The following is a 22,125-nucleotide window of genomic DNA, read 5'->3' on the forward strand; positions in this document are numbered from 1 at the left end:
GATAATATGGTCATTCAGTGGGATAGAGGACTTTCAAATATTCTTGATGAAAAAACCAGAGTTGAATAGAAAATTTGACATTCAGATACAAGAAGCAAGAGAAGCATGAGAAGGTAAATAGGGAAAAGAAATCATAAGGAACTTATGAAAGTTGAAGTATTTACATCCCTACATGGAAAAATTATAATTGTAACTTATGAAACTTTTCTCAGTATAAGAATACTTGAAGGGAATATAAACATATGTGTATATTTATACATATATATGTATGTCTATAAAGGAGGGTATATAGGTGTATGAATACATATGTGAATGTATGTATATATGTGTTCAGGTATACATAGATAGAGGGCACAGGACCAATTTAATAGGGAGGGATGATACTTAAAAAGTGAAATTAAGAGGTGAGAGAGGAATATAATGTGAGGAGATGTGGAGAGACAGAATGGGGTAAACTATCTTATATAGAAGAGGCAAGGGAAAGTGGTTACAATGGAGGGGAAGAAGAGGAAGGCAAAAGGGATTGGGTCAACCTTATTCTCATTGAATTTGGCTTAGGGAAGGAATGACATACACACTAAGGATATCTTACCCTATGGGAGAGTAGGGGGAAGGGAATGAGAGGGGGGATGATGGAAGGGATGGCAGGTTGGGGGGGAGGGAAGTTGGCAGCACATACTTTTGAAAAGGGACAGGATCAAAGTAGAGAGTATAACAAGTGGGAGGTGGGATAGGAGGGAGGGAAATATAGTCAGTCTTTTACAATATATCCACTATGGAAATGTTTTGCATAGCTACACATGTACAGCCTATGTTGATTTGCTTATCTTCCCAGTAAGGGTGGGTGACAAGGGAGGAAGAAAACAAATCTGGAATTCAAAGTTTTAAAATCAAATGTTCAAATATATATATATATACATATATATATATATATATATGCTATTTTAAATACTATTTTACATGTAATTGGGAAATAAGACATATAGGCATTGGGGCATAGAAATCCACCATGCCCTACTGGAAAGTCAGAAGTGGTATGGGAGAAGATATGGGAGAGAGCAGATTGGAGGAGGGGATAACCTTGGGACTGCTATATTGTGGGTAGGGGAAAATGGGAAGAAAATTTGTAACTCAAAATTTTGTGGAAATGAGTGATGTAAACTAGAAGTTAATAAAGCATTTGATTAAAAAAGAATTACTTTGAATGATGTTATTTTGACTATTATAAATACCCATATTAACTATAAAGGAAATAAGTAGAAAGATGCTATCTGCATCCAGAGAAAGAACTGATAAATAGAAGTACATATAGAATAATTTTACATACATATACCTATTTCTGTTTAAAGGTAATGATCTCTAGGATGGGAGGAGGGAAGAAAAAAGGGGGGAAAATTTCCATAATAATTTTGTTGTATGTTTATAAGGAATAACAAGTTCGGCATTGCAGATTTGCAGTTTCATGTGCAATTATCTTTTCCATTATACTGTGCTATGGAAAAGTTTGCTTTATTCCACAGATTAAAAATGAAATATATTTTTTAAAAATTACATAGCAGTCACCTAATAAATGTCTTTTAATTGATCTGAAAAAAAATGATTCAAGACTCAGTCCCCCCTGTACTATCTAGTCACACTCACAAAGCTAACCTGAGATATGGTACCTTGAAAAGGGATGCACTCAATATACTCTAATATTGCCTCTGTCACTCACTGCTTGGATCACCTAGGGCCAATCACTCAACTCTCTGGGAATTAGTTAGCTTATCTATAAAGAGAGAGGGTGGGACTAGATGGCCTTTGAGATCCCTCCCAACTCTAGATCTATAATTCTGTAAAATTATTTCTCTAAACCTAGCCTAGATACAGGGATGAGCACATCAATTAAATTTCAACCTGTCTTCCATTTTCAATCCTGTTCCCTCTACTTTTTGCATTATAAGACTAAGGAAAATAATAATAAAAGACTGGTAAACCCCCTGCTTGTTCTACATGAATGGCCAGACTTCTGAATGAAAGCAGTCACCTTCTAGACTGCTCAGTCCAACCATTGTTTCTCTCTGCTGCCTGTTCATACCCAAAGAGTTTGAAGCATCCTTGTGTAATGCTGATTAACATGTGTCCTGGGACACTGATCTACTATGTAAGATCTCAAAGTCATCCCCCATCAGCAAAGGCTAGGAGGGAAAATATTGAAGAAGTGAGGAAAAAAGAAGCCATATAAGTAAAAAGAAATTGAGTTTTGAATCATCTAGGATTCACAAAAGCTAAGGTAGAATGAATTGCAATGGTCATCTATATTGCCTGACTCATTATTCCTATTGAAAACACTAATAACTAGGTTAATTTTTAATTAGATTAGTTGTGCCTGAAGACAGGGAGATGAATTAGGTAAAATGGTATAATCCCATCCCATTCCAAGAATCTATGGAAGAGATTATGAGTCACTGATATTTCAACTTTGAAAAGGTTAATTAAAAGTAATGAGATAGAAACATAAAATACATAGTTATAAGTGAGCCTTCAGCACTAGTGAATACAAAGTTTACATTTGTAATGATTTTCATTTTCCTTTCATTTATGACTATTCAAAGAAAAAGTTCTTATTTTTTTTATTATGGAACCATTTGATATTCTGGTAAAGTCTATGGACCCCTTCTCAAAATAATCTTTTTAAATAAAATACAGAGGATTACACAAGGAGTAATAATAATGCCATTTATATAGCTCTTTAATGTTTACAAAGTACTTTACAAATATTGTCTAATTTTATTCTCACAATAAGCCTGAGATGTAAGTGTTATTACTGTGCTCTTTTTACTGATAAAGAAACTGAGACAGATAGAAGTTAATGATCGTTGCTCAAGCTAGAAAGTGCCTGTGGCTGGATCTGAACTCAGATCTTCCTGACTCCAAGTCCAGAACTCTATCTGGTACATCATTATTACATTGAAATACAGTTACCAAGAAAAACTGTTTTAAAGTTCATGGATCTGCAGTTAAGACTCGCTGATAGAGAAAAGACCTAGGATCTGAGGTGCATTGACATTTTAAGGCACCCTAAAATGGGAACCGCCTCACAAAGAGTTTTCTAAGGGCTGCTTTGACATCTTTGTTCCTCAGAGTATAGATTAGTGGATTTATAGCAGGGCTTAGCGTGGTATACAGCACAGCCACTGCCTTCCCTTTTTCAGGAGAATAGCTGGCACTTGGACTTATATAGGCACAAAATACAGCGAAATAGTACATGGTGACCACCATGAGATGGGAGGAACAGGTAGAGAATGCCCTCTTCTTCCCCTCTGCAGACCGGATTTTCAAAATGTTGGCAATGATAAAGCCATAGGACATTATGGTTAGAAGGAAATTGGTACCGCCCAAGAGGAGGTCTGTCACTAGGGTGAGAAACTCATTCACCTTTGTTGAGGAACAAGAGAGGGGCAGGATTGGGGGAATCTCACAGAAAAAGTGATCAATGACATTAGGTCCACAGAAAGACAATTGTACAAGCATTGCTGTGTGCATTCCAGAATCCAGCCCACCCACAATCCACAGGCCAGTCACCAACACCCCACAGATCTTCTTGTTCATCAGAGTGCTATAATGTAGGGGCCGACAAATAGCCACATACCTATCATAAGCCATAACTGTGAAAAGAAGGAGCTCAGAACCTAAAGCCCAAGAGAAGACGAAGACCTGGGTCATGCACCCAATAAAGGAGATGACTTTCTTCTCTTCCACCAGGTTCTCCAAAAGCTTGGGCACCACTGTAGTTGTGCAAATGATATCCAACAAGGCCAGGTTGATCAGGAAAAAATACATGGGTGTATGAAGACCTGAAGTGACCCAAACTGAAGCAATGATGAGAGAGTTGCCAACAAGAGCCAGGGCATAGAAGAATAGGAAAAGACAAAAGAAGAGGATTTCAAGGTGAGGGTTTTTAGAAAATCCCTGTAGGATGAATTCAGTGACCAATGTCTGGTTATTAAGAGCCATGGGTTTGAGGGATTGATTAGTCCAGATATAGCTAGAAGACCACTAGTGACTGTTGTGTCCTTGATATGTCCTTGATGGGTGCATTGAGCACTTGTGGGCAGCAAAGAAAGCCTGAGACAGGAAGAAAAAGAATGATATTTTTATTGCCTGATTATAACCAAAAATCAGAGTTAGTGTTGACCATGGATAGAAATGAAGGAGTGCAATTACAATGCAGAAATTAGACACTGATATACTTAGTTCAGTAAAGGTAAGGCATGAGTGATGCCAGGGACATACATGTGATTTCTTTGTGATTTTAAAATTTTATTTCCTCTTCAATTAGCAAGCATTTTAATGATGTCTAATATTTCTACCCCGAATTTAAAGGGAAAATATCTTATAACATGCTATTGAGTTATCACTATTAGATGGGGTCCAACAGTAGATCCTTGAACTCTAATGAACATAGAAAACTAGATAATCCTGTCCTGAGCTAAGAACTATAATAGGAAAAGGTATATGGACTCATATAATACCAAGGAAAGAAGAAGCAGGTCCTCACAACCACAAGAATGACCTCTTGTGGATCTTCTCATTCTTCCAAGAAGTCTCAACTTCCTTGCAGCCCAGGCTTCATGCCAGTGTAGGAAAGTCAGTGATCTGAAGCAACTGGACACAGAGACAATGACCAGTAATGAATAGGAGCCATCTGCAGATTCATACAATAAAACATCAGCAACACCTCTCACTTCACCTCCAGTCTTGCATCTCCAACTGCATATTAGACATTGCAATCAGGCTATCCCATAGATAGCTTAAAATCAACATGGCAAAAACCAAACTCACTACTTTGCCCTCTGAACCCTCCCCCTTCTGAACTTTCTTATTCCTTTTAACTTTCCTATTCCTTTCAGTAACCCAGATTTGCACTCCACATGTCATCTTTGATTTTTAGTTCTTTTATTCTTCTATATTCAATCTGTTGCCAAGTCCTATTAATTTTACCTTAATAGCATCTTTGTAGAGGCCTCCTTCTTTCCTTTGACACTGTGACCACCCTGATGGAGGCCTCATCATTTCATATCTAGACAATTTCAACATCCTGCTGTTGATATCCCTTCTTCAATTATCTCCATACATTCTCACTCTCCACCTAAATGTCAAATTAGTCTTCCTTATTGACCATGTCACCTTCCACCTCATTTAATAAACTTCTATGTTTCCCTATCCCTATTAGAATAAAATATAAAACCCTCTGGCACTCAAAGTCCTTCACAATCTGCACCCCTTTAACTTTCCAGTCTTCATACACACTTTACTCTCCCACAACTCCCACTTGCCTGTGATCCAATGACACTGACCACCATGTTGTTCCTCTCACAAACTCTCCCATCGCTACCATTTGAGCATTTTCACCAGCTGTCCTCGAGGCCTAGAATGCTCTCCCTCCTCATGGCCACTTTCTTTCTTTCTTGGCTTCCATTAAGTCCCAGATAAAATCCCATCAAAAAGACTTTCCTGATCCATCTTAATGCCCTCTGAGATTATCTCTAATTTATCCTCTCTACATCTTGTTTGTATAGAGTAGTTTTGCATGTTTGCATCTTCCCTTGAAAGTAGGGAGATGAGGGGGGAGAGTATTCCAAGCATATGGAATTTCTGCAAAAATACTGGATATGGGGTGTGGTGAGAGGAACAGTAAGACCTTTTTCCCTGCATCACAGAGTACATGGAACCTGGGTTGGTGAGAAATGAAGTACAGGAAGACTGGAAAGCTAAGAGAATGTCTGATTAGGAAGACCTTTGAATGACAAAGAATTTTGTATTTGACTCTATAGGTGATAGGCATACAACTAGAGTTTATTTCTGGGGTTACTTCACTTTAGGATGATTAATTTGACATCTGAGTAGAGTAAGTGGGGAGACACTTGAAACAGGGGCCAGTCAGCAGGCTATTTCAATAATCCAAAAGAGTAGTGACTGGATTGAGTGAATATCAATATTTATATAAATGTTCAATCAATGAGCATTCTCACCTGGAATAGAGAGTCTCCAAACCTAGAAGGAAAGACTAAGGATGGCTGAACAGTGGATGAAGTGACTTTCACTCTTTCTTTCCAGTTCATGAAATGTACATAGCAACCTGCCCCAGAGGGAATAGGTGATAGAGAGACTAGGTAGAAAAAGAGATTCCCTTCCCTTGCCCCAGTAATGCCCACCTTCTCTTAGCATTGCCTGAGCCGAGCCAGCCTCCACAGAGTTGGGAACCTTTACAAAACAGTTCCAGTGCCTATGTGGTACAATAATATAAATTATCTTCTCTTTCTCAGTCTTCCCCCACTTAAACCTCAGGAATATTAGGTACAAACCTCCCTCAAGGAAGATCTCTGTCATCTAGGACTGGCATTCTTAATCTGGGATCTGTGAGTGAACCTGCTGTTTTTAATATTTTGTTAGCTGCCTTTCAAAGTAATCAATTTCCTTTGAAATCCTTACATAACACTACACAAGAAACCAGACAGGATGTGTATAAGTCACATCTCTACAATACCTCCAATTCCCCTTAATTGTTTCTCTCTGTGAAAGATTTTTTAAATGTAATTTCTCCAAAGATTCATTTATAATGAGAACTATGTATATTTAACAGACTTTCAGCTATGATTATATATGAGTCATCTTTAAGATAGGAGGATGAATATCTAGAAATCAAATGTTAGAATGGAAGGAGATTCAGGAACTGAAGTGGGTTTATAGCCAGCCACCCAGACAACATCATCTTTTCCTGTCACCACCATTTCTGAGCCATTTAGTTTAGCCTAAGGAAAAAGACCTAGATTATCAGGCACATAGTAGACATTTCAAAAAATGTTTGTTAATTAATTGGTTGGTTGCGTGTTTATAGCAACTACAAAGTAGAGTCATAGATTGCAGTTGGAAAAGCTCTTAGAAGTCCTCCAATCCAACTCCTTCATTTTATAAATAAGGAAATTTACAAATAGGAAAACTGAGGGATAGGGAAGGTAAGTGACTTGCCAGAGGATCACACAACTAGGTGTTCATTATTAAACATACATGTATTAAATATACATGATTAAATATACACTCATATATTATATACACACATACATACACATATACACATATATGTGTATGTATAAATATAAATGTGTGTATACATATATATTTCTATATACAAACAGAGGGACATGCTTAAGACTAATGCTGGTCAACTAGGAGAGAATGTTCAAAATACTCATAATTACTAGGTAAGAAAGGACCAGCCTTGGAGTCACACAGACCCGTGCTTAATCCCTACATCCTTACATATGATGTTGTGACTATGGGCAAGTCACAGCTCTCTAAGCCAATTAATTACAGGGGGGTTTCCAGTCTTCATTGATAGAGGTATTAGAGTTTTCTCACACCCATAAAATCATGTCTAAAATGAAAAATCTAATTAGTAAGGATTATTAAGAATTTAATTAAGGTAATATTTCATTATCTACCCTTGGCAGGGAAGAGGAAGGAGATAGAACTAATTTTAAAACTAATATTAAACAATGAACATTAAAGTTAAAAATTATTATATAGGTCATGTTATTTCACATGATGCATTTTAGAGATAGAAAATTAAGGTACAGGTCATAGGATCACACATTTAAAGATGGAAATGAATTCAGAGATCTATTCCAATACTGAGACCCAGAGATGTTGTGACTTGTCAAAGGTTATGTAGGTATTTAGGTGATAGAACCAGAACTAGAAGCCAGTCTATTGCTCTCTCTACTACTTTCAGGCTACCTCATGGAAACCTCTTACCAACATCCTTTTTATTGAGTAAATCCCATAAAATCCAACAGCCATGAGGTTGGTGCTCACCTGGAAGTCTTCCACGAATACTATCAAATGGAAACAGTTCTCTTGCAGTCTCCTAGTTGTTAACCCTGAGGCTTGCTTTTAGAAAAGTGGGGAGAGGGGATCATTTTAGGCTATTCAGGACCAATGACATGTGAATATATGATAATACTAAGATATCTGACAATGTACAGGGAAATTCTTGAGAAAGCAAAGAATGAACTAGCTTTTAAGAAAATGCAGTGTCTAAAGGGGATAGATTCACACTGGCCACAAGGGATTCTCTTAATCAAGTTTCTGTGGGAAGGACCCTGAAGGAGCAATTAGCTTGTGGTGATGGTGTTGTGACTACTGTCAGAGTATAAACTAAATTCTGGGTCAGGCCTCCAGGAGAAAAATTCCTAAAGTCACTCATAGAACTTTAGAACAGGAAGAATTATTAGTGATCATTTAGTGTCCCCTCATTTTACAGATAATGTAATACAATGAATAAAAGTGAGTTGAGTAAAGTCATGGAGTAAATCTGTTGCAGAGATGGAGCTAGAAGCCAGTCAACCTGCTTCCTAGTGCAATGGTGATTAATATATGATCCTGAATTCTAAAGGAGCTGTTTATAAGCATCACTAGACTGATATCCCTTCTTTATGAGCTGTGGTCTTGAGAGGAATTGCAAAGTAATAGGAAGCACAGTGAATAAAAGGTGCATGGTCCAACCCATGTTTGTCCATTAGCTGACTCCACCACCTTAAATTCCATTCTTTCTCTGGGCTTCAGGGGAAGGGACTCTCTTGATTCTGTATTTTCATGTCCTGTGCTTAGTACAGTGTCTGGAACATGACAGGTATTGAATAAATGATTGTTAATTTATTGCATGAGCTCTAAGGTTTTATTCCCTAGACTTAGAGAGACAAAGCAGGAGAAGTAAGAGGTATATTTTCTGAATTCCAAAGAATGGAAGAGATGAATAGGATATAGTCACTCACATATCACAGTGAGTAAAGGTTAGGTACTTTCTGTTGAGAACAGAAAGTTGGCAATTCTTTGAGTTGCTGGGCAGGAATCTTGTGTTCCAATTGCATTCTTATTGTGTTCCCATGAGACTGAGAAACAATGGAACTGTTGAAAGTATTAAAGAGTTGTTGATGTGAGTCTCTCAATGGAATCAGAAACAATTCCTCAAATCAGAAAGAAAAAAATTAAGGAAATATTTTTTTGAAAAATAGGGAAGGAGAGAACATTTTCAGTTGAAGGGGATCAGTGTAGATGTTTTAGGAACAATGAGACATCTGAGTTCAGCCTGAGTTGAGAAAGGAAAGAGGAATTTAGAAAAGCAGAGATGAAGAGGAAGTGAATTCCAGGCATTTGAAACTATCTCTATGAATTTATAGAAATAGACTTAGAGTTGAAAGAGATCATAGCATCATTAATTTATCCCTGAAAACACTTCAGAGATCATCTAGTCCAAGATTCTCATTTTATAGTTGAGGAAACTGAGACTCAGAGAGATGAAGGGATTTGCTCAAAGTCACACAAATGCTAAAACAGAAGATCTAGGATTTGAATCTATATATTTCAGCTCCAAATCCACACATTCTGTGCAGCTATTCATCAAGTGTAAAAATGTAGCTAATATTAACATAGCTTTTTTAGAGTTATAAGGTGCTTTCCATATTTATTATCTCACTAGATCTTCACAATGATCCTGTGAGAAAGGCAATATTATTAGCTTCATTTGACATATGAGGATACCAAGCTTGACAAAAGTTGAGTGAATTGTCTGGGATTGCACAGTTAATAGATATCTGAGGTAGGATTCAAACTCAAGCTTTTCTAACTCCAACTCCATTGGTCTTTCCATTATGCCAGTTAACTGTCTTTAACACAGAACCAGCAGCACAGATTGGTTGGAAAATAGAATGTGCATGAAGGAATCATGTAAAACACAGATAAAAAACATATTATTTTAGACAGCGAGACTGGAAAGAGTCTTAAATTTGAAGGTAAATAATTTGTTTTCTCTTTTTCCATTTGTCATAAGGATCTTCTAAAACTTTTTGGTAGGAAAATGGCATGGCTAAAACCTGGACTTTAGGAGAGTAATGTATGAAGAATAGATTGCATGGGAGAAAGGAGGAAGATATTAGCAGTAAATAGAGCAATTAGATATACTGTTATTGATATGAATCATGGGGATATGACCTTGGGTATATGATTTGAGTGAAGGAAATGGTGGAAGAGATATTGTAGAGTAAAAATCAACAGAATTTGATTGGCAGAACTGTGGTTGTGCAGCCAATATCTAAAATGGTCAGGTTGGCAAGGAAAAATACATGGGAGCATGGAGACCTGAGTCTAGGCTTATGGCCACCACCTTTCAATGTGGTGAATGGTAAGGGGACAAAGATAAATAAGCTTATGGTGACTAAAAGGGTGTTGTGTGGCCCAAAACTAAAACAAGGGAGTTGGGAGTAGAACAAGGGTGTGATAAGGCGCAAGTTGGTCACAGAGATCCATTCTAACTCTGATATCCTGGGTAAAAATAATGATATAAATCCAATAACTAAGGTTGATAGAACCTAAATTTACTTCTACATCATCTTTTACACTGTCATTTCAAAAATAAAATTACAACCAAGTCATGTAGGCAAATTCCAATTATTTATTTATTTGATGAATGGGAACATTTTCTTGAGGGCTGTTTTGAAATCCTTGTTGCGTAGAGTGTAAATGAGAGGGTTTAAAGTGGGGCTGATAGTGGTGTATAAGACAGCCACTATTTTTCCATTATCCATGGAGGACCCAGAACCTGGGAGAATGTATGTGTATATAACTGTGGTATAATATATAGTGACCACAATGAGGTGGGAGGAACAGGTAGAGAAGGCTTTCTTCTTGCCCTCTGTGGTGCGGATCTTCAGGATGCTGGAAATAATGAAGCCATACGACAACATAGTGAGCATAAAATTAATCACTCCAAAGTATATATCTGCAATGACTATCATGATATTGTTCAGGTATGTGGAGGTGCAGGAGAGCAGTAGCAAAGTAGGGATTTCACACAAAAAGTGCTTAATTTTATTTGGGCCACAGAAGATTAACTGTATCATAAGACCAGTGTGTACTGATGAGCTGATGGCACTCACAGCCCATACACTACCAGCTAGGAGGATGCAAACCCTTCTACTCATCATGGTAGTATAATGGAGGGGGTGACAAATGGCCACATACCTGTCATAAGCCATGGCCGTGAAGAGCAGGAGTTCAGCACCCAAAAACCATGTAAGGAAATACAACTGAGTCATGCACCCAACATAGGAGATGGACTTCTTGTCTACAAGGTTCTCCAACAATTTGGGCAGAACTGTGGTTGTGCAACCAATATCTAAGATGGCCAGGTTGGCAAGGAAAAAATACATGGGAGTGTGGAGACCTGAATCTAGGCTTATGGCCACTACAATGAGAGCATTGCCTGCTAGGGCCATGATGTAAAGGAAGAAGAAGATGGAAAAGAGGACAAGTTGAAGTGGAGGTGTCTCGGAGAAACCCTGCAGGATAAACACAGTCACCACTGTTTGATTGGTCACTGCCATTCGTCCAGAAGATGCTGCCTGGGTCCACCAGAAGATGTCTTCAAAAGAAGAGGCTCCCTCATGTGGCAATGAACAAGTCAGATGAACTTTGGCAGAAACAAAATGTACAGATTTACAATAAAATAAAAAAAAAAACTGTTTAGGGTAGAAATACATAGGTTGTAGTGCAGATGTCCAAATTAAAATTATTGCTGACTGGTGAAAACACATATTGAAAATCACAACATTAGCACCTGCTCCAAATGAGATTAATGTAACATTCAATCCCTGACCAATACCTTCTACCTCTAAGGGATATCACTTCCCAAACATATGTAACCTTTACTCTCTTTCTTATATTTCACAATATACCTTTTCCCCATTGGTTTGACTTTAACTACATTTCATCCTTGAAGACAAGGACCATATATCATTTATTTTGCTTCTCTATATTAAATTTAAAAAACATTTGTTAAGTACTTACTATGTGCCAGGGACTGTGGTAAGCACTGGGATACAGATAAGAAAAAGACTATCATGAATAATACAAAAAAAGAGAAACAACTAACCTCTGGTTTTGGAATCCAAAGAACTGGTTCCGAGTGGCAGCTCTGAGACTTTTAAGCTCTGTACCCTTAAACAAATCAATGAGACATCTTTGAGCATTGGTTTTTCCATCTGTAAATAAGATATTATTAAATTTTACATTAGAGATCTGGAGCTAGAAAGATTTAGAAAAAAAGAACCTATATGTACAAAAATATTTATAGCAGCTCTTTCTGTTGTGGGTATCAAAGTGATGCCCACCAATTGTTGAATGGCTGAACAAGCTGTGGTATATTATTGTAATGGAATATTATTGTGCTACAGGAAATGACAAGCAAGATGATTTCAGAAAAAAAAAACCTGAAAAGACTTACTTAAACTGATTCATAGTGAAGTGAACAGAACCAAGTGAAGGTTGTGCATAGTAATAGCAATTTTGTTCAATGAAGAACTGTGAATAACTTAGCTATTCTCAGCAATACGATGATCTAAGATGATCCCAAAGGACTAATGATAAGCATGCTATCTGCCTCCAAAGAACAATATTGACTGAATACAGACTAAAGCATGCTATTTTCACTTTCTTTCATTTTTTTATTAAAGTCTTTTTGTACAAAATGGCTAATATGGGAATGTTTTACATAATTGCACACATGATTGCTTACCATCTCATGGAAGGGGAAGGGGACAAAGGGGTAAAATTTGCACCTCAAAACTTTACATAAAATGTTAAAAAATTGAGGAAAAATATCAGGCCCTTTGACTACCTATTGAGTGCTTTTACCATGATGCCTCCTGTTTGTCTTGCAAAATCTGGCCTAATCTGTCTGGTTAGTCACAAAGATTATTGGCAATAAACTATTAGAGAATAGCTTAATAATAACACATTATGGGGGTGGCTGGGTGGCGCAGTGAATAGGGGACCAGCCCTGGAATAAGGAGGACCTCAGTTAAAATCTGGACTCAGACACTTAACACAAAATTTAAAAAAAAACTAGCCATGTGACCTTGGGCAAGTCACTTAACCTCAACTGCCCTACCTTCCCACCTCCAAAAAGCCAAAAAAAGTATCTCTTTAGACACAGAATCTCACTGACAAAAGGAACCTCAAAGATCATTTAGTCCAACCATTACCTGAAAAAAATAATAACGTCTTATTATCCATATTGTTTTAAAACAGAACCAAATTCAATAGTTATCAAAGTCTTTCATTAACTATACATTAAGCACCTTCTGTGATTCAAGTATTTTGCTAGGCATTGAGAATACCCAGGAAGGAGTGGGTACAGATATTGACTTTGTGACACACACTTATGAATTACTCAATAAAGGGAACTCTGATGAGAAAACTCCTTCCACCAAATAGGCTGTACCTTAGAGGTTTAGACAGTACCTTGGGACAATGGACATCTAATTATGGGACCATTGCAAATTACCTTACTTTAGAGTAGTGGTATTGAATTGAAATGGATAACATAGACTTAGAAAACTCCTAATTAACATTATTTATGTTGTAACTTATTTGTGTTTATTATTAAATATTTTCCAATTACATATTAGTCTTGTTGGACCTCTGTCTGGGAGTTTTGCAAGCCCCCTGGTAAGTTTGACACCTCTGCCTTAGAGTACTACATACATCATAGATATCACTATTGAGCATTTACTTGAGGATCCATCCTAGTTATTGTTGTGAATGTTTTCTTTATTTCCTAGTCTTGTTCCACTAAAACAAAACCAAAAAAAGCCATACATTAAGCCTGAGAAACTTGCCATTTATTCATTCTGAACAACAAGCTGTATACACCTCTTCTCTCTGATTAGTACTAAGGTCAGTCTGTGGGATCAAAAATATAATATGTAAGTATATGGTTGTGACTGAAGCTTCAAAACATCCCCATGAAGTAGATTAGCGAAAGAGGAAATAGAGAAAAGAGGAAATGGAATTTTTAAGTAGCTCTTATCGTAGAAAAAGAAATGAATAAGCCATAAATAAAAACCTTAATAAAAATTCCCTAGGACCATGTGACTTCTACCAAACATCTACAGACTGATTACTTTAAATACTAAATTTTGGAAAATGAATTGGAAAATTAGGCAAAAAGTCTCCTACCAAATTCCTTTCATGAAGGAATATAATACTATATATATATATATATATATGCATATATATGTATATAAATATATAATACTATGATATCTAAGTCAGGAAGAAGAAAACAAAGAAAATTATAGACAGTTTTCCCTCATTGATATTGATGCAAAAAATTAAAATAATAGCTAGAGAGATTACAGCAATATATCATGAAGATTAGACACTATTACATTATGACCATGTGTTATTTATAACAGGGAGACAGCTTTGCTTTAATATTAGTAAAAATATCACCATAATAACCATGGTAATAATAAAACAACAAAAATCACATGATCTTCTCAATAAATGCAGAAAAGGCTTTTGACAAAATTCAACATTCATTGCCATTAAAAACACTAAGAAGCAGAGGAATAAGTGGAGTTTTCCTTTAAATGATAAATGGTATCTATCAAAAACCATCAGCAAGCATTATCTGTAATGAAGATAAGAAAGAAATAAGATCAGGGGTAAAGCAAAGAAGTCAATTATCAACACTATTATTCAATAATGTACTAGAAATTCTAGCTATAGCAATAAAACAAGAAAAATTGAAAGAATAAAAATGATGAGGTAACAAGAGTATCACTCTTTACATATGATATGGTATTCTTATATGCAGATGATGGTATACTTACAGACTTAAAGAATCAATGAAAAGCTAGTTGAAACAATTACCAACTTTAGCAAAGTTGCAGGATGTAAAATAAATTAATAGCATTTCCATATTTATCCAATGTAAAAAGGTAGAAAGAGAAAATCCATTTTTAAATAACTACAGAGAATATAAAATACAGGGGAGTCTGCCTGCCAAGACAAACTCAGAAACTATATGAACATAATCACAAAATACTTTCCACACAAATAAAGTCAGATCTAAATAATTGAGGCAATATTAATTGTCCATGAGTGGGATGAACCAATATAATAAGAATGACAATTCTACCTAAATTAATTCATATGTTCAGTGCCATACCAATGAAATTGACCAAAAAAATACTTTCTAGACCTAGAAAAAATAACACAATTCATCTGGAAGAACAAGGTATCAAGAATAACAAGGGGATTGGTGGGAAAAATGCGGAAAAAGATGAACTAGTAGTACCAAATGTCAAAGGATATTTCAAAGTGGTAATTATGAAAACAATCTGGTACTGGCTTAGAAATAGAATGGTGGATCAGTGCAATAGATTAGGTACACAAAACACAGTAGTAAATGGCATTAGAAATCCAGTGTTTGATAAATTCAAAGAGTCAAGCTTTGTGGACATGAGTTCCCTACCTGACAAAAATCACAAGGAAAACTGGCAAAAAAGTTTGGCAGAAATTAGGTATAAACCAACATCTCACACTATCTGCTAAGATAAGGTCAATGCAGGTATATGATTTAGACATAAAGGGTGATGTCATAAGCAAATAATGGGAGCAGGGGAAATTTTACCTATTAGATCTATAAATAAGGAAAGAGTTCAAAACCAAAAAATAGATATAGAGGACCATGAGAAGTAAAATGAATAATTTTGATTACTTCCAATTGAAAAGGTTTTACACTAACAAAATTAATGCAGCCAAGATTAGGAAAAAAAAAAGCAGAAAACTGGGGGAAGATTATAGGGTTCTCTTACAAAGGTTTGAATTCTCAAATATATTGAGAAGTGATTAAAATTTATTATAAAATAAGTCATTTCAGGGCGGCCAGGTGCACAGCGAGTAAGAGCACCGGCCCCAGTGTCGGGATAACCTGGGGACTGAATCCGGGCTCAGACACTTAGCACCCACCCAGAAACACCTGGTCGTGTAACCTCGAGCAAGTTACTTAACCCCAATTGCTTAGGGGTGGCCAGGTGACTCAGCGAGTATGAGCACCAGCCCCAGAGTTGGGATAATCTGGGGATGGAATCCAGGCTCAGATACTTAGCACCACACCCAGAAATAACTGGCCTTGTAACCTTGAGCAAGTTACTTAACCCCAATTGCCTTAAAAAAAATAAGTCATTTCCCAATTGATAAATGGTCAAAGGATAAGAACAGGTAGTTTTCAGAAGAAATCAAAACTATATGTAGTTATAGGAAAAATGCTCTAAATAACTATTGCTTAGAGAAATGCAAGTTAAAGCAATTCTATATATCATCTCAAACCTGTTACATTAGCTAATATGACAGAAAATGAAAATGACAAATTTTGGAGGAGATGTGGCAAAATTGGGACACTAATTCACTATTGGTGGAGTTTGCCTGATCCAAATATTCCGGAGAACAATTTGGAACTATGCCCAAAGCACTATGGAAGTGTGTATACCCTTCAACTCATAGATCCAGCTTCTAAGTCTGTATCTCAACGAGATCAAAGAAAAAATAAGAGAACCTATGTTTACAAAAAGTATCTATAGCAGCTTTTTTGTGTGGTGCCAAAGAACTGAAAATTGAGGGGATGCCCATCAATTGAGGAATGGCTGAATAAGTTGTGATGATACGATTATGATGGAAAACTGTTGTTCTATAAGATATGATGAGCAAGATAGTTTCAGAAAAACCTAATAGATTTATACAAAATAATGCAGAGTGAAGTGAGCAGAACAAGGAGAAAGTCATACAGAGTAACAGCAATATTGTCCCATAATTGTTAATGACTTGTCTATTCTGAGCAATACAATGATCCTAGACAATTACAAAAGACTTATGATGAAAAAATCCTATCTACCTCCAAAGAAATAACGGATGGAATCTGAATGCAAATTAAAGCATATTTATTTTTTGCTTTCTTTTTTGCAACATGACAAATATTAAATATGTTTTTTCATGATTTCACATATAATTGATATCGCATTTCTTGACTTCTCAATAGGTGGGACAGGGATGGAAGGGAGGGACAGAATTAATTTTTTAAAATTTTAAATGGATATGAAAAATAAAGAGTAAAATGTTTTAAAGGATTGAAAAACAAAAGAAAAACACAAAAAGAAAATAATTTGCATCTCGTGAACCTAAATAAAAACTGTTTCAACCTCAGATTTTTCAGGGTCACTATGGCAGCTTCTCAGCCAAAAGTTCATTCCTCAGTTCCCTGATACTTTGCTGACAAAAATGTCATAAATATTTTGTAAAATACATTTGCCTCCCGTGTTTTACTCAACAAATCCCAGACCAAAATCAATCCTACAGTCACATCCCTCTTTCCAGAAATCTGGATAGATCTGAATTCAAATCACTTGAAAAGAGAATCCTTTGTTTAAGAGTAAGACATAACTCTATAATACAAAAAAAAAAAAACCCAGCAGAGACTTCCCCAAGGCAGCTCTAAGTAACTGCTGTGAGATTAAGTCTGCAGAGAGCTCTAGTGCCCTTTTGGCAAGGTTCAAGAACCAATTACTAGGATTATTTTCATTGAGACTTTGCAGAGATACTTCCCTGAGCATCATTTTCTGCCCTGTAGAATTGTTCAAATGAAAAATCTCAGCTTCTCATTTGGGTTTTCCTTAATGCCAAGTTAAGGCACTAATGGTAGATGTGTATGTGTATGTACATTGAGATGCTGCTGACATTTTCTTTCCTTGATCTGTCCTTCCCATAAAACTGCCACAGCAACCCATCCCAGGAACAATTTCTCAGACATGATTCTGACTTCCATTATCCCAGGCCCTTATTAGTCTCTGTCCTTCCTTCTATGTAGGGTTACCTTATTAACACCTGTAGTTGCCTTATTTAATTTCCTTTATCCCAGGCAGAAAAAATAACCAAATAAAATCCTACCTGGTAAAAGACAAATGATGATGTCACTCCAAATTACACATGAAGTCAAGATACTTTTCACAAATCTATAAACTCTACTATGTGTCCCATATTGAAACTAATTACAAAAAAATATATACTCACTTGTTTCTCCTAAAGAGTTTCTAGTACACTAGGAAAAATGAAACATGTATACCCATAACCACCCATACCATAAAACCACAATATAAGAAATATTCAGGAGAAAAACTGAATAGTATGAGAATCACATGGATAGAGAGAAAAATTAGCCTTGAGTTCACCTGCAAAAATTTTATGGAGGAGGAAGAATGTGACCTGGAGCTTGAAAGATGGAAAATATGACAGGAATGAAGGAGAGAGCAATCTAGGCAGAATAAAATGTATGAACATAGGCAGAGAGGTGGGAAAGTGGAATGTTTTCCAAGAAAAATAAGCATTCAAATACAGCTGGAGAGATGTCTGAAGCTACAAATTGAAATACATGTATTAAACAGCCTCCCAGTAATGACTCTAAATATACCTTAATTTGCCAAGGAATAGGAGGCTATCATTTCACCAGCAAAGTGAAAAGGATATGAATTATAATGGCCCCATCAAATATATCCCAAAGAGAATATATCCATTCTGAAAGTCAAAGGATCCAGACCCAGTGAATACTTAGTGGGTTCATACTCCAGATTCATCCTTATCACTGCTGCTTGAGATGATCTGCATTGAAATATTTTGAAATGAGAATCTTGTTTAAGAAAAGTAGACCTTTGCCCCAGACTGCATGAAGACAAGCTGAGAGATCAAAGTAATATGTAAAGAGCTCTAATGCTCTGTGGGCACTAAAGTAGGGGTCAGCAAGGTCCATAAATTTATTGGCTACTTATTTGCAATGGGACATTACTGGAGGAAAAAGAGGGTGTCACATTGCTAGTCATCATCAATGCCATTATTTATTTTTATTGGTTTTGTTATTCACATGGGGAACTCTATCTCCAGTCTCCCTTATGAGGAGTCTCCCTATCTCCAGCTTAATGAGAGCACTGCTGGGATGTGGACAGGCTTCTAAATGATTCTAAACATTGACATTACTCATAGGAAAACTAGATACCTAGATGTAGAAAGACTCTTAGGGGTCACCTAGTTCAACTTCACCTAATAGATGAGGAATTCGAAGCACAAAGAGCTTAAATGACTTACCCAAAGCCACACAACTAGGACAAAGGTATTTTAAAATGAGGGTAATCAAAGAGATGTCAGTAATTCTATGGCAATCAACAGGTAAAAATCAAATTTCCAAGAATGTCGAGGATCCAATGATATATCTAACGATATATCATTAGCCACCAATAGCAACCTAGTATTTAGTCAATGAGCATTAGAGTTTGAAAAAAAAATGTTCATTATAAAAAAATCCAAACCATATATTTTGGATATGTGGATGCTAAGATTCACAGAGGAAAAAGTGACTTGCTGAAGGTTGTACAACTTAGATAGGGAGCAGACCCAGGACGTCAACTCCAATATTCAGATTCTGAGTCCAATACTGATTTTTTTCAATTAAGAAACATTTATTTTTCTATCCCTCTTATTCCTTTCCATTTGAAAAGAAAAAAGAAAAAGAAACCACTTACAATAAATAAGCATAAGCAAGTAAAACAAATTCCCTCAATGGCCACCTGAAAATACATGTCTCATTCTTCATCTTGAGTCCATCAGATTGCTGTCAGAATGTAGTATATGCTGGTGTCTTGTTAGAGGATTTTTATCTACTAAAAATTAATAAATTCCCTAGAACCTCATAGTCCTGAGGTAATCACCTGAGAATATTTTTTTTCAGTTTGAAACATCTGATTCAGCATTCTGACACTGAGTTCCTAGCATTAAGGGAAAAGAGGTAAAAAGACTTTAGTCAATTCCAAAACAATGTTAAATGAGGACATAATAATATAAATTCTTTAAATACCACCCTCAGGGTAATATTCTAAGGAGCAAACCATGAGCCAGCCTTTAAAGAGAAAGGTGGCGCACGACCTGAAGGGGATATGTCAAGAGATGCCACTTGAGATTTTCTGGAGGGTGGTTTCCTGGGAAGGATGCCAAAGAAGCAATTAAGTTCCAACTCTGGTACAGAGAAGACTTTAGGGACACAGAACTTATTTCCAGGTCAGGACCCTAAGGAACAATTCATAGAGACAGGGAGGTTTAGTGGGAAGCACTCTGGCCCTAGAGTCAGAGCACCTGGCTTCAAATACTCCCTCTGACATCTATTACATAGGTGACCTGGGTCAAGCCACAGCCTTTCTGGGTCTCAGTTACCTAATCTGTAAAATGAAGGGATTGGACTAGAAATCTCATGATGTCACTTCCATCTCTAAATTTATGATCCTGGGATCACAAGAAAAGATGTCAGAGACAATTTAAAGCAACTGCTTCCTTTTACAGAAAAGGAAACTGAGGCTCATAGAAATGACATTATCTGATCAAGGTCATCCACTAAATTAGTGGAATTCTAGGAAGAAGACAGAGTATTTGTAATGGGAATGCAAATTTGGAAGATCTTTCCTGCCCCTAGGCTAAAGTGCACCTGAAGCCTGGGGTGGGAGACTTGTTTTTCAGTAGATACTTCTTGATTGGCCAGTGAGTCAATAAGGTTGCTACATACTCTGAGCCAGGAGAAGGCTATATAAGCTCTGATGTGTAGCTTTGTTTTGGGGGCTCACTTTGAGAAGTGTTCTGTGATTTGATCTGGATTCTGGGAAGCCGTTGTCTGGAACCCCCCCCCCTGCCCCGGCTTTGAAAAACCCAGATGTTGAAATCCAGATGTTGATTGGGTATGGATGTAATGGCTGGACAGTTTGGAAAGCTGTCTACTTGATCTGTTTCTGTCTTGATAATTCTACCTGTATACTTTGAAGTTCAGGGTGCTGACCTTTTTCCCCTGAACAAGGTAAACGATATATGTCTGACTGATTAAAGTAAGCTTGTAAACCCTTTTTGAGTTGCTTTCCTTTAGCAAAGCAGATCCAAGAACCTGTATGGGCAGCAAACCCTGAGGATGTGCTTGGGGTGCTTGCCGCTACAAAATGGCATCAAGAACAGGATATGCAGAGTAAAAGAAAAGTATGGGGGCTGGGATAATCATTTATTTCCCAGTTGTGGTAGCTGTGACTCTGTGGAGCTGTGGAGCAGGAGAGAAGAATGGCCTGTATGCGGACTTCGCTGAGCTGAGAGCAGGAATGGTGAGCTGCCTGCATCAGGACCTGGGCAGAAGCCAGGAGCAGCTGCCACCTGTGGGAGGAGAAGGAACCCAGGAATTCAGAATTCAGCCAGAGGAAAAGATAAGAACTGAGCAGCAAAGTAGGGGCACTGAGTGTGTTTCCTGGCTGCATCCCAAAGTTTGGGACCCAGGGGGAGGATGGACTTGTGACTATGGTGGGTGGGATGAAGTGCCTTGGATCCCCAGGGACCCCACCTTGTTGGTTTTGTTGCCCAGCCCCCTCTCTGTGCTTGGAGGCAGGGGCTGGAGCTGTGTGAGGGGAAGGACACCTCCCCCCCCCCCAGAACTTTATTTGAACTCTTGTTTTGAATTGAAGTGATAATGCTATGTACTTTGTTTTTGTTTAAGGCCCAGTGGCCACTTTGGTAACTTTAGTTCTGTACCTTGAAAATGTGACCTAAGAGATGTTTATTGCTAATTCAAAAGTAAATTGTCTATGCTATGGGCATGAAAGATCTTGGGGCGGAAATATGGGAATGAAAATTTGGAAGATCTTTCCTGCCCCTAGGCTAAAGTGCACCTGAAGCCTGGGGTGGGAGGCTTGTTTTTCAGTAGATACTTCTTGATTGGCCAGTGAGTCAATAAGGTTGTTACATTCTCTGAGCCAGGAGAAGGCTATATAAGCCCTGACGTGTAGCTTTGTTTTGGGGGCTCACTTTGAGAAGTGTTCTGTGATTTGATCTGGATTCTGGGAAGCCATTGTCTGGAGCCCCTCACCCCCCCGCCCCGGCTTTGAAAAACCCAGATGTTGAAATCCAGATGTTGATTGGGTATGGATGTAATGGCTGGACAGTTTGGAAAGCTGTCTACTTGATCTGTTTCTGTCTTGATAATTCTACTTGTATACTTTGAAGTTCGGGGTGCTGACCTTTTTCCCCTGAACAAGGTAAACGATATATGTCTGACTGATTAAAGTAAGCTTGTTAACCCTTTTTGAGTTGCTTTCCTTTAGCAAAGCAGATCCAAGAACCTGTATGGGCAGCAAACCCTGAGGACGTGCTTGGGGTGCTTGCCGCTACAGTACGTCA

The 22,125-nt window shown here is 37.3% G+C and overlaps 2 protein-coding genes across 2 annotated transcripts; both read right to left on the bottom strand.

Moving 5' to 3' along the window:
• Nucleotides 1-3,060: 3,060 nt before the first annotated feature.
• On the bottom strand, nt 3,061-3,996 carry LOC138148520 (olfactory receptor 13A1-like). The gene has a single exon (XM_069071221.1). It carries the CDS (start codon nt 3,994-3,996, stop codon nt 3,061-3,063), a length of 936 nt encoding a protein of 311 aa, XP_068927322.1.
• Nucleotides 3,997-10,352: 6,356 nt separating this feature from the next.
• On the bottom strand, nt 10,353-11,423 carry LOC138148707 (olfactory receptor 13A1-like). The gene has a single exon (XM_069071535.1). It carries the CDS (start codon nt 11,421-11,423, stop codon nt 10,497-10,499), a length of 927 nt encoding a protein of 308 aa, XP_068927636.1. The 3' UTR covers nt 10,353-10,496.
• Between the last annotated feature and the right edge of the window lie 10,702 nt (nt 11,424-22,125).

The sequence above is a fragment of the Petaurus breviceps genome, unplaced genomic scaffold (genome assembly GCF_028583685.1).
Source record: "Petaurus breviceps papuanus isolate PSGF00001 unplaced genomic scaffold, PetGlider_PUasm1.0 90825, whole genome shotgun sequence".
NCBI lineage: Eukaryota > Metazoa > Chordata > Mammalia > Diprotodontia > Petauridae > Petaurus > Petaurus breviceps.

Bases quoted from the DNA above. Each gene is read 5' to 3' on its own strand.
- LOC138148520 (XM_069071221.1), bottom strand. From the start codon at position 3,996: ATGGCTCTTAATAACCAGACATTGGTCACTGAATTCATCCTACAGGGA.
- LOC138148707 (XM_069071535.1), bottom strand. From the start codon at position 11,423: ATGGCAGTGACCAATCAAACAGTGGTGACTGTGTTTATCCTGCAGGGT.